The following is an 11424-nucleotide window of genomic DNA, read 5'->3' as shown; positions in this document are numbered from 1 at the left end:
ACGGACAAACGAGAGAGGGCCCGGGGGGGGGGGGGGTGTGGTTTGTGGCTTGTCATCATTTGGGCAGGCGATATATTGTTTGAATAATTCTGGATTCCTATCTCTTGGCGCAAAAAGCTGCGCCTTCTTTCTCCCTCTCTCTCTCTCTCTCTCTCTCTCACTCGTTTCTTTTTTAGTGTTCTTGTTCTTTCCTTGGCTATAGAAAAGACTACTTTGTTTTGCTTCACTCAACAGGATTGCATTGACCATTGGCTCCGTTTCGAGACAAAAGGTGCCGACCCCATTACACATTTCGGCCATTTCCTTCGTCCGCGCAAAGTAGTCACCAATTAGCAATCAGTCCGATGGAATCTTAGCGTGAGTGTCTCTTATATATAAATAAATCTATCCAGTACAGTATTATATCAGATGCTTTCAAGCATGCATGCAAATGCAGGGAAGATTAGAAAAGACGAGCACATGGTGTTAGTTATCAATATGATGAGAGGAGCACAAGAGGACAACGAAGGCGATGAGCTAAAGTTAAGTTTACTCTCCCAGAGATTGGATTAGTAAGTCGAGAAATGCTCTACGTCTTTCGATGTTTTCTTTATCACACGAGGTATCTGCACTCGACTCGACGAATCTCCATGGATGCGCATATATTGCTCCATTCACGTACATTGGTCAAGACTCCACCTACAACTCCGTTGACCCGGCCTCAAAGGATTACTTTTAGTGAAAAACCTTGTGATTTGAACATAGAAGCTGCTCAATTAAAACTAAGCGCTTAACCATTCAGCCAATTCATTAGGAGTTTCTTTATCATCTCCTTGCACGTCTTTCTAAAAAGGTGTCGGGTTTGTTTCCGAATGACTTCTTAGAATGCCGCGAATATTATCCCATTAGTGAAGTTAACATGGGAAGTGAAGTTCCTCCATGATTAGCATTCGCAGGTAGACCAACTGAGGAATACATTTTCCTAGGCAAATATCTAGGGCTATTTTATGTTATCCTCGTAAGAAGAACCCGCCTCATTCTCCTTCACAAAGCTTTTCTATGGCATGTTGGCCCGTCGAATCTGTTGTAAATGGAAGTGAACAAGAGCAGCTAAATAGAGCCTGGATTGGATCAGGACAAACAAGTCGCCCCCAACAGATACAGTTGTCTCTCTCTCTCTCTGCGAAGCGCAAAGTGGTCATGGAATGTTGGTGGATGGATGATGAGGAAGGAAATAATTTAAAAGACAACATATGAATGAATGAGTGAAAGAAAGACAGAATCATTCGAGACCCATGATGGTTCTCACATGGCTGCTCTTTTCACTGCAATATAAACTATATTGCTCTCTGCAGTCACTCACTTGTCCCCTTATCTTTGCTTTCTCAAGTTCTCCTCTCACTTCCAACCAACCATTCATCATCACCCATACCATTGCATTATGCCTGCCTGGAAAATAGGGCTAGAACCCTCTCATTGGTTTTCTCTTTGTCTTTTGTTCTAAGAAATTATTGATATGACCAATTGAATACTCAGATGTAGACAAAAGTATAGCTAACCAACCATATCTTGAATTTCTATTCAAATAAGATATACTAACAACTCAAACTTCACGGTATATCGGTTGCACACCCAATTATAAGATGGGATTAAGGGTGGAGTTCAATTTTCCACATTTTTCTTACAACACTTCTTTATGTGTGATGGTTATAGGTGCATACATGACAAGACAGTATAAGTTTAAGAGTGGAATCGAAAGACTACCCAACCCTTAGCATGTTTTAAGAATGTAGATTTGAGAACCAGGCCAGCCCGTTGAAGGGATGTTCATGATACTATACTTAGGAATCATGATTTTTCTTTAGATTTTTGTTCAAAATTTTTAGTTGATCAACCCAATGCGGAGACAATTGATTAATTGGCATAATTTTTCCTCGGAACTGATGAGTTTTAGAAAATCAAGTTAGTAAACTTTTCTTAGTAAACAATGTCTTAAACAAATATCAATGGTTATTCTATCTTTGAACTAGCTGAGAGCCGAACCAGCCGGTTCTCCCTAAAATTGGCTTGGAATTGGATCGATCATTCGAGTTCCCGCTTATACCCTAAATCTTAACCCATCTCTTGTCACGCATACCGGTCATTATCTGATTCAATCCCATGTTACCTACTTATGATCCTAATAGTCTACAAACCAAGGGAGTGTTCAAGACATAGTAAATACATCATGTCATATCCTTGTTTTTCTCAACGATCATCATGTCGTATCCTAACAACTACATTTTTTTAGAAAAGTGGACATGATCTCGTTTTGTCATTTTCCAAATCTCAAAGTAAGCACGCACGTCATCATTTATTTAACGGTTTAAACTTTCGCAGAAGAGGCAATCAATTCCCAAACTTCCAAAACTAGCATGCTATTGGTGTCATTTTATATATCAAACCCTTCATCCACCCACACCACCACCACCGCTTTCCTAAGATTTCGTTTGGATTTTGCTTAGATTTCCTTCAATGGCGAACTCTCATTGGGAAGGAGACAGAGAAAAAGGGCGGCTACAACATAATGGAGGCATGTATAGGCTTTTGAGCCCTTGTCCTCCTTATAACCAGCAAGTGGTTGAAAGGAAAAGGGTTTGAAAATCGTCACTCACAACTCTTTTAAGGTTGGTTCCATGATTTGCTCAACTCGCCGCTCTATATTCTTTTATTTCTGAGATTGGCGCGGCATGTCTCCTTCGCTTCATCACATGCTTCGTATGCACCATATGCCATCCATCGAACCCCCATCATTCTCGTACCCCCTCCGAGGTCGACACATGGGTCCGACATCACAAGTTAGCGAAACCGTGTCGAAGGTACGTGAGGGCGGGAAGAACACCTCACATGCATGTGCAACGCATACATGCATTGATTTATGTGGGGATATCAGATGTCGTGCTACGAGCTGTACGTTTTGTTTATTCAATTATGAGTGTGCTAGGGTTACTAGTTTTGACAATCTTGAATTGCATTAAGATATTTCATTCTTCGGTGACATCTGATTCAGCTGGTACCTGCAGTATGCCCCCTTTTGGGAAGTAGTTTATCTTATACGATTGGTACGATAAAGGGAAAATGATGAATACGACAGGAGCCCTTTTCTTTTGGGTCGAAACATTTCCGGGCACGAGATCCGAGTCCACGGGACCGGCGTAGATGGGCTTGCGAGGGGTTCTTTCACAAGCTGTTGAAGTTTTAGGAGATTTTATATGGCGATCCGAATTGTGACTCTTTTGGGCCTTGCAGGTCTCTCCTAATTCACAAGTCCTGCTGTTTACTCAATGGCCTTTGGAAGCGGCAGTCTGTAGTAGTAGGAGATTTTCTCAGTCCTGACCCGGGTCCAAACGTGAGACCCGAAGGACCGATGGCCGCGATGCTTGGTCTAGCGGATCCGGGTCCACGGAAGAAATTCTTCCGTGATGGGTCGACGAGTTTCACAAATTGCGTGCAAACATTAAAGGGGTTGCAAGAAAGAGAGAGAAGCTTGATTTTGGAGTTCGGACAACGCCTTATTACATACACGGTCATTGCCTCCAGCACCGTATGATGCAATCACAGCACCAGAAGCAAGTTAAGTTAGTTCGCCGTTTTCATTACGGTAGATACGTAACATAGCGATTCCATTCAGCAAAAAGATTCTCATTCAGATGAGAGAGAGAGAGAGAGAGAGAGAGCCGCGGGGGGGGGGGGGGGTGGTGGAATGGGATGGCAGTGCCTTTTACCAGGTTAAAGTACGTGCCTGTACTAGAATTTTCAACTTTTTCGTGTCATCTCGATGCTGTGTATCAGTATCAGAGCCTTACGAGTCAAATGCAACAAGAATTGATAGGAGAGTTTCGTTAGGAGCACAAATAACTGAGGCAAACAAGGAAACTATGAACAGTGAAACAGGTTACGTGACTCTGCAATTACAGTTAGATTCTGCAATAGCCCGCCCACGCACAGATCTTTTCAGAACCCAAAACCTAAAAAAAAAAAAAACGAAAGCAGAAGAAGAGCCTCATTTTGCAGGCCTATGAGCTATTGACCACTTTGTGGTGCACAGTAAATTTCTTTGCTTTTTTTTCAAAAGGAAAAAGAGGAACCAGTCGATATTTCAGACTAGAATTCCACTCCCATTGGCTCTGCCTTTGTGCAGGGAGAGCATATGATTCATTTCTCTTTACAAGCAACTAGAATTGGGAGTCTCCAGTTAGCTAGGCTTCGGCATTTGAGTGCTTGACATGGTGGATGCTGATTCAAAGGGATGGAACGTGTACACTGTGACAGAGAAACGAGAGGGTTAGAAAAATTTGCGGAGGATAATGAATTCATTCATTAAGTTTTTTTGGTTTTGGTCATGAGAATGTGCATGATTCACGAGAGCGTCAGAGAGGAAGGATGCTGAGGTATCTTTCCCTTTTTGAGGACACGTCGCTCCAGAAAGGCAGATGGGAATGAAGGACGACAGAGAGGGAGTGTAAAAGTTTTGATGCAGCAAGCAGCGGATAATTTGATAAGCTATGAACCATAAGAATCCTAGCATTTGATTTATCCATCTTTTGGGCGTTTGGATATTATTTAGAGAGTAGCACAGTGTCTCGTAACCAGGGATACAAGTTGGCATGTCGGTTATGAGACACTGTGCGAAGCACAGGCCAACCTACAAGAAGCCTAGACTTCTTCTCTTGTCACCCCAGACACGAGAAGCTACTATACTAGCTCTACCCGGAGATAACCAACAGAATGCTAACGTGGAGTCTACTTTCTCCACCCAATAGGCCCCTAAGTTCCCTTCCAATATTTATCTTCTTAGGAGAGAGGGGATACGAAAAGAACTTATAGGGAAATCCCTCCATCATACTGGAGAATTCCTTCCCTATCTTCTCTTGAGCCTTTTAACGACCTGCTCAGATCCACGAGGCACGAGCTATTATTTCTGTCGTAATAAGAAGACAATTGAGAAACTTTCCAAGTGTTCAGGTTATGCAAAACCGGGGTTGTCATTTCAATCAAATCACCCTCCTTGATTGGTTTTTCCTTTTTCCTGAATTCCTCAGCGGTTGAATTGAAACTCACATGGCCTTTGCACTTTTTCTTGAAAACAGCCTCTTTCACTTTTCCTAGTGTAACTTTTCCTAGGAATCATTAGTTTCTTTCCCAGGAAACTTTTTCCCGAGAATCTGATTCCTCGCTGTGCTGTAATTGTGCAGTATTCCCCTCCTAAGGGTTCTGTCAAAGTCTTCTTTACATTTTCACTAAATTACTTCCCATCAAAGCTTCATTGGCACCTTTAGCTTCAATAATTTTGCCCAAGTGTAAGTACTTCTTTTACTCCACACGTTTTGTCATGTTATGCAGCTGGTCACGTGAGAAAGATTTCTTTTTCTTCTCGCTTTTCTGTTCTTGTTTCCCTTTTCTGAAAGAAACGAAAAGGGGAGAAATTCTCTGACACTCGTTTCCTACTCCATTTTTCCCATTTCTCAAAAATAAATTATGCTTTTTTATGGGATTTTCATTACCACTTTCCGCAACATGGAAAGAAACCCAAGATTGAGAATTTGAACAACCCAATCTTAACCCCTTTCTATTGACAGCAACTTGAATTCCAATAATTATTCCAAATTTTCACGCCAAACCCTTTCTGTTGACTGGTTCACTCAAAAGCCCTTATTTTTACAGTGTTGCAGGCTCTTTCTTGGGCTCGTACACAATCTTCACTCGCACATAACATGGGCAGAGCAACAAGGTGGATTAAGGGCCTGTTTGGCATCAAGAAGGACAGAGAAGAGTTGGACAACAACAACAACAACAACAAGAGACAGTCCAGCAATTCAAGTGGGTTGTGCAACAACCCTGCAACCATCCCACCCAACATATCTGCGGCCGAGGCTGCCTGGTTGAGGTCTTGCAGTTGCACTGATGAGGCAGACAAGGAGCAGAACAAGCGTGCCATCGCGGTGGCGGCCGCCACAGCCGCTGCTGCGGACGCAGCGGTGGCGGCCGCGCAGGCAGCCGTGGTGGTCATCAGGCTGACGAGCCACAGGAGGGGCGCCATGTTCGGCAGCGGGCCCAAGGGGCATGCCGCTGTGAAGATCCAGACAGTTTTCAGGGGATATCTGGTGAGTTTTCGGCTTACGCATAAGAAATGTCTTGGAGCTAGAGAACGTGAATTATGATGAAATCCCAATTGAGCCTTTTGAGCATCCTAAAAAGTACATTTGGTGGGTAATCCGAATAACTTCAATTTCATTTGCTCCATTAGCTTAAGTAGTTAAATGCGTCGCGAATTCACTGAGTTGCAACAATGCAGTCGAGCGAAATGCGAAAACACTCCTTTCTCGCATTCGACAGTAAGTTTGATTCTTAGAATGAGAAGAAACAGGAAATGAAATACAACAGCAATCTCACGTGTGAAGTGTTCTGTTTTATCATCATGCGAAGTTTCTAGCATCGCATAAAGATGGGATTTTTTTTCTTTTCCTTTGCCCATTAACTACTTCAACTGCTGTAGAACTGAAATGGCGTTCGCTTCTTCTTTCCTGAACTCGAGAAACCAGGCAAGAAAAGCACTGAGAGCACTGAAGGGGCTGGTGAAGTTGCAGGCGCACGTGAGAGGGTACCTGGTGAGGAAGCGAGCGGCGGCGACGCTCCATAGCTTCGAAGCTCTCATGAGAGCTCAGGTCAGCGCTCGCCTGCAGAGATCAGCAGCTCGCAGCAGCGGAGGAGGAGGAGCAGGAGACGACGCTCGCCGGCTCGGGTTCGGGACCCGGAAGGCGACCCGCAAGCCCACGGTACGACCCGAAACCTTCGCAGTCTCGTTGAATGCATACACCACTGTGAGTGAAGCTTTTGCTTCTGTGTCTTTGACAAATTACACCTCGGAGAGACGATGCGCACAGACGGTTTTCAACTGGCAAAAAAACTTGGTCTTTCCTTTGGCCGGTAACCGTTAAATTAGTTTTCCGACCAGTAAAACCGTTAAATTAGTTTTAACTGTGCGTGTCCCCGCGAGATGACACATCGTGTTTCAATGAAATATACTTGTTCTTAAGAATAATATCTTTTATTATTAAGCTTATGTACTACTTAAAAAAAAAAGGTGATTTTAGACCGAACTCTGTTAGTGCAATCCGTGTTAGCAATTAGGGTTCGAGACCGGTACAAACGTTTCTTATTTTAGTTTCGATAGCACGTGTTCCATTCACCGAATACACATAGCTACATGTTTAAATTTCGTGAGTGTTAAGTTTTAGCTCTTATTTTATTCGGTCAAATCCTCTGACTTTCTTAATTTATGCAATTCGATCTTCTAACTTTTATTTTGTGCAATCAATCTTCCTACTTTTTTAATTTGTGCAACCAAATCCTTTCGTCAATTGCTCTAATCAAATGTCAAATTAATCGATAATGTAGCATTGCTCATGTGACGGAAAATGACATGTGATGTTAATTTAGCGCGAACTGATCAAAACAAAAATGGAAAAAATAAGGAAAAAGAAATTATAATTTGATTATTTGTATCATTATCTCAATTCTTTATGCTAAAATTACACGAAACATTCGATGACAAGACGAGGAAGGAACACGAGCACACACGCGCCGCCCCACCTCACGGCGGAAGGCTCTCCGCCTCCGCCGTCGACGCCACGGCACTCCACCCCGCCGTCGAGGACGCCTCCAAGATCGTCGAGGTCGACGATTGGGTCACGCCCTTCTCAAGCTCCGGACAGACGCCGCCGTGCCGGGCTCCGGCCGGGCACTCCCGCAGCTCCGACTGGCTCGACGACCCCTGGCCCTCCGCGACTCCGGCGAGCACGCCCCGGTCGATGTACACGCCCGCGAGGAGCGACGCCGTCGGCGGCGGCGGCTGCCTCTTCCGGCGGCGCGGGGGCCGCGGCCTCCTCCTGGTCCCGAGCTACATGTCGAGCACGCAGTCGTCCAAGGCGAAGCTGAGGTCGCAGAGCGCCCCGAAGCAGAGGGTCGGGGCGGCGGCGGCGGCGGCGGCGGAGGCGGAGGCGCCGAGGAAGAGAGCGTCGCTGCAGGAGGTGATGATGGAGTACGAGCGGTCGAGGAGTAGCTTGAGCGGGGCCGCCGGGGTGAGGATGCAGAGGTCGTGCTCGCAGGCGCAGGAGGCTGTCGTGTTCAAGAACGCCGTCGCGGGGAAGATGAAGATGGAGAGGCCGGGGGAAGAATTTGGAGAGTCGGAGAGAGATTGTTGGGAGAGAAGAAGATGGTGAACGTTTGCCTTGTGGGGCGAGCGAGAGAAATAAAAGAGACCTTGCTTTTCTCCTTTACTTTTGTTTTTTCCCCAGCTTTTCTGGATTTGTTTCATGGGTCAAGGGAAACAACTGATGTGTAGGTGCACCTGGTTCTTCAGAGTATCAGACTAATCCTGCCTGGATGCTTCCAGCGGTTTCGCTCTCTGTTCTACTCACGGTAACCGGTTACCGGATCATAAGGTCCATACTCATGAACGAGGAGAATATGCTGAGATATGTGTTCGGAATTGGATGTTTATAGATTGAATATGAGCAAAGCATTGGAAGTTTGAGGGGCAGAGAAACAATTGTAATTTCATTTGCATGACATGAAATGCTGTCCCACTGAAATGCGCCTTTGCATTTGAATCTGGTCGAGTTCTACTTCCGGCGACCCTGTTATTGAAATCAATATATGATCATGTAGAGTCTTTGGCTTGTTCTGTCAGGGCAAATCATACGCTTGGCATTTCGCGTCTTTCATGATTGAGATACGACATCCTTCATCACGTGAAAAGAAAACCAGTTCACTGAATAAGCTTTATTTTGCAGAGCATGAGTCTGCACAATCACACTCCAATTCCACCTCGACTGTTCTACAGCAGCGGAGAGACAAGATAGAAGCACCTAAAGATGTCGTATTGTCTTGTAGTTGTATCTCAAAACTCAACGAGATTTAAACAAATTCATTGGGAGAAAATGAAGCTAAATACTACAGATTTTTCTCTTGAGAAGAAGACAATGATGAATTGCAGACAAGCCTCGTAGGCTAGTACCATTTCACAACCCCATGTTTTTCCTAAGTTGAATTTGTTCCAAACAGAGGTTCGGTTACTTGTACCAGGAAGGAACAAAGACCCAAATCGTGGCCCTTTCTTGGAGAGAACTAACTGAACAAGACAATTCATGAGCGGACCATGTGCCAGGACTGCTATCGCAGCATTAGGCCCACTTCAATGTGGAAGCTTTCTGTGTCCGATAGCATCGGCTCCGGCGATCTTGCGCTGCAACCGAGGCTTATCCATCTGTACATGCTTAATACATTCGTAGCACAGTTTAAATGTTAACGGCAATGACGGTCCCCATCTTTTTACGATGCCCCCACTTCTCTGCACGTTTTATGCCACATTTGATACTGTCCTCATCACAGTTGTACTCTAGCACTCTCATTTCAACTTTGCTTGCATGCTATAGTTCCTAGTTCACCTGTATCCTTTGATTAAGCACTTGGTTTGAATTCAGCAGATCCTATATTAAAATCACAGCTTCACCCATTCATATTAACCTCAGGGTCTCGCCCACCACCCTGTAGGTGAAGCCTTACCCGATGCATGTGGATAGGGTACTTTGCTTGTGTCCTGTGTTATCAAAAAGGGGGCAAAACAAAAGGGATGTGTAGAAGGAAGGCTCTGATGCCACTTGCTGAATCAGAACCGTGGTAGCATCAAATATGAAGGCCAATTTTAAGCAACAAGTTTTAATGACATCCTTCTAAGGGTAATTGCCATTTTAGTATTTATTATATGATGACTATTTCTCACTGCTTTGATAGGAAATTTTTCTTGTCCTGGAATTAAACACTGAAGTGATTCTCACCCCCTCGATTCTCTATTTATTTGAAAGATCGGGTGACCCACTAGAAAATTTGTTTAGCTCTTCGACCTAGAGTTTTTCTAGTTAGAGTAAATCGGATAACACTTGTTAAACTATAGAGGATTTTGATAGAACTCTCTAAAAGAGCATCTTTTTCGGTATGTATACCGTATTTAAATGAGTTTTTGGGAATTCTCCCTGATAAATTACCCATCAAATCTCTTTAGGCTACAAATTTTGAACCTCTAAAGTTTCTGTTCAGGGGAAGGCCCTTTAGTTCATGACCTTTTTGCTTGTTTTCGCCACCTGCTCATTTCTACTTCACCCAGCCTATCTGACTCTTTTCAGCCACAGTTCGTGATCACTAGTTCTGCACTTGTGATGATGACTACAAGATGCCCTCATCTACATGATAATAGATAGATGACACTCATCGGTGCTTTTTCCTCCAGCTTTGCCTTAGGCAGGCTGAATCTGAAGGAAAAATGCTGAAGTATATAAACCAATTGATTGCAAAGTTCAATATGACAGCTGTCTATGGTATAGATCTCTAGGTTTCCAATTTGACTTTATATTCGAAACCGTTACCCACACTTTTGTCCAAGGCAAAAATAAGCGGCTTCAGTGTAACAGAAGTATTAACTGATGAATTATGAATAGCATTTTGTTTACAAGCTCAAGCCTTTGAATGATGGTGATCTCACAAGTTCTTTAGATGGTATCGTCACTTACTTTTACTCATGATTTGTGCTTTGCGGTTCGACTTCGACGCATTCGCTGGTTGAGAGTTTCTGGAACTGGAAGATGTGCATGAAACTGGCCTTGTGAGTGCAAATCGTCTAAGTTCTTGTGCTTCAAATCTTTAACAGGTGCGGTGTTAGTTATGCCTTTTGCTCGGAAATAGAACCTCATCCTGATATAATCTTTAATTTGTTTGGCATTCAGTTAGGCGACCTCTCAGTAATTTGATGAGAATCCTTTTCTGTTTCCGAGGGCAGAGTCTTTGGGTTCTCCAGCTTTTAGCAACTCGTGGTGCGTGTGAGGGTAACTTTCTGGATATCGAACTTAGTTGTTTCGATTTGCTTGATTATTTGATCTGCTTTCATTTGTCTAGAAATAGGGAGTCTGAAACATTTCCCAGCTTATTCAATGTACGACACTTGAATGCGGAGGGTGATAAGCTATTCAGAGTTGTAAGTACCAAATGAAGGCTTTGTTGTTGGATGGATGACTTAGTAGTTGGTATTGACCTCATCTCATTATTCAAGGGTCGAGTTTTGTCTGATTGGATTCTTCATGCGCCGGTATATGTAGCTTCATTCTTGTTAATCGAGGGTCCTGATCTTATGGCCTGTGATATCTTCCATCAGGAAATCTCGTGAGCTATTCTATGGTGACAGCTCGAACGAGGTTTATTCTAATCACCTGCTATTACAAGATTGTAAGTTTGTACTTCCATCTCTTTCCTGAAGCAGAGCTGGATATGTAAATTTTCTAGCTGAAAACATTAGTAGATTATGGCCCCATAAGCGCAGCCGTGTTTGTGACTGCACTTCAGCTTTGCCATATA

At 43.8% G+C, this 11424-nt stretch overlaps 1 protein-coding gene and 1 long non-coding RNA gene across 2 annotated transcripts; both read left to right on the top strand.

Annotated features, from left to right (window-relative positions):
• The first annotated feature begins 5585 nt into the window (after positions 1-5585).
• On the top strand, positions 5586-8716 carry LOC115671246 (protein IQ-domain 26-like). Its single transcript, XM_030592755.2, has 3 exons — positions 5586-6122; positions 6561-6793; positions 7556-8716. The coding sequence occupies exons 1-3, from the start codon at positions 5733-5735 to the stop codon at positions 8238-8240; spliced, it is 1308 nt and encodes a 435-aa protein (XP_030448615.2). The 5' UTR covers positions 5586-5732; the 3' UTR covers positions 8241-8716.
• A 449-nt stretch (positions 8717-9165) lies between these two features.
• On the top strand, positions 9166-11137 carry LOC130140698 (uncharacterized). Its single transcript, XR_008818671.1, has 2 exons — positions 9166-10723; positions 10800-11137. It is a non-coding gene; the product is annotated as an uncharacterized LOC130140698 (long non-coding RNA).
• The last annotated feature ends 287 nt before the right edge of the window (positions 11138-11424 follow it).

The sequence above is a fragment of the Syzygium oleosum genome, unplaced genomic scaffold, assembly GCF_021117445.2.
Source record: "Syzygium oleosum isolate NSW1041296 unplaced genomic scaffold, Sole_v2.1 Sole_v2.21, whole genome shotgun sequence".
Lineage (NCBI taxonomy): Eukaryota > Viridiplantae > Streptophyta > Magnoliopsida > Myrtales > Myrtaceae > Syzygium > Syzygium oleosum.
This window is presented reverse-complemented; position numbering and strand designations above follow the sequence as displayed.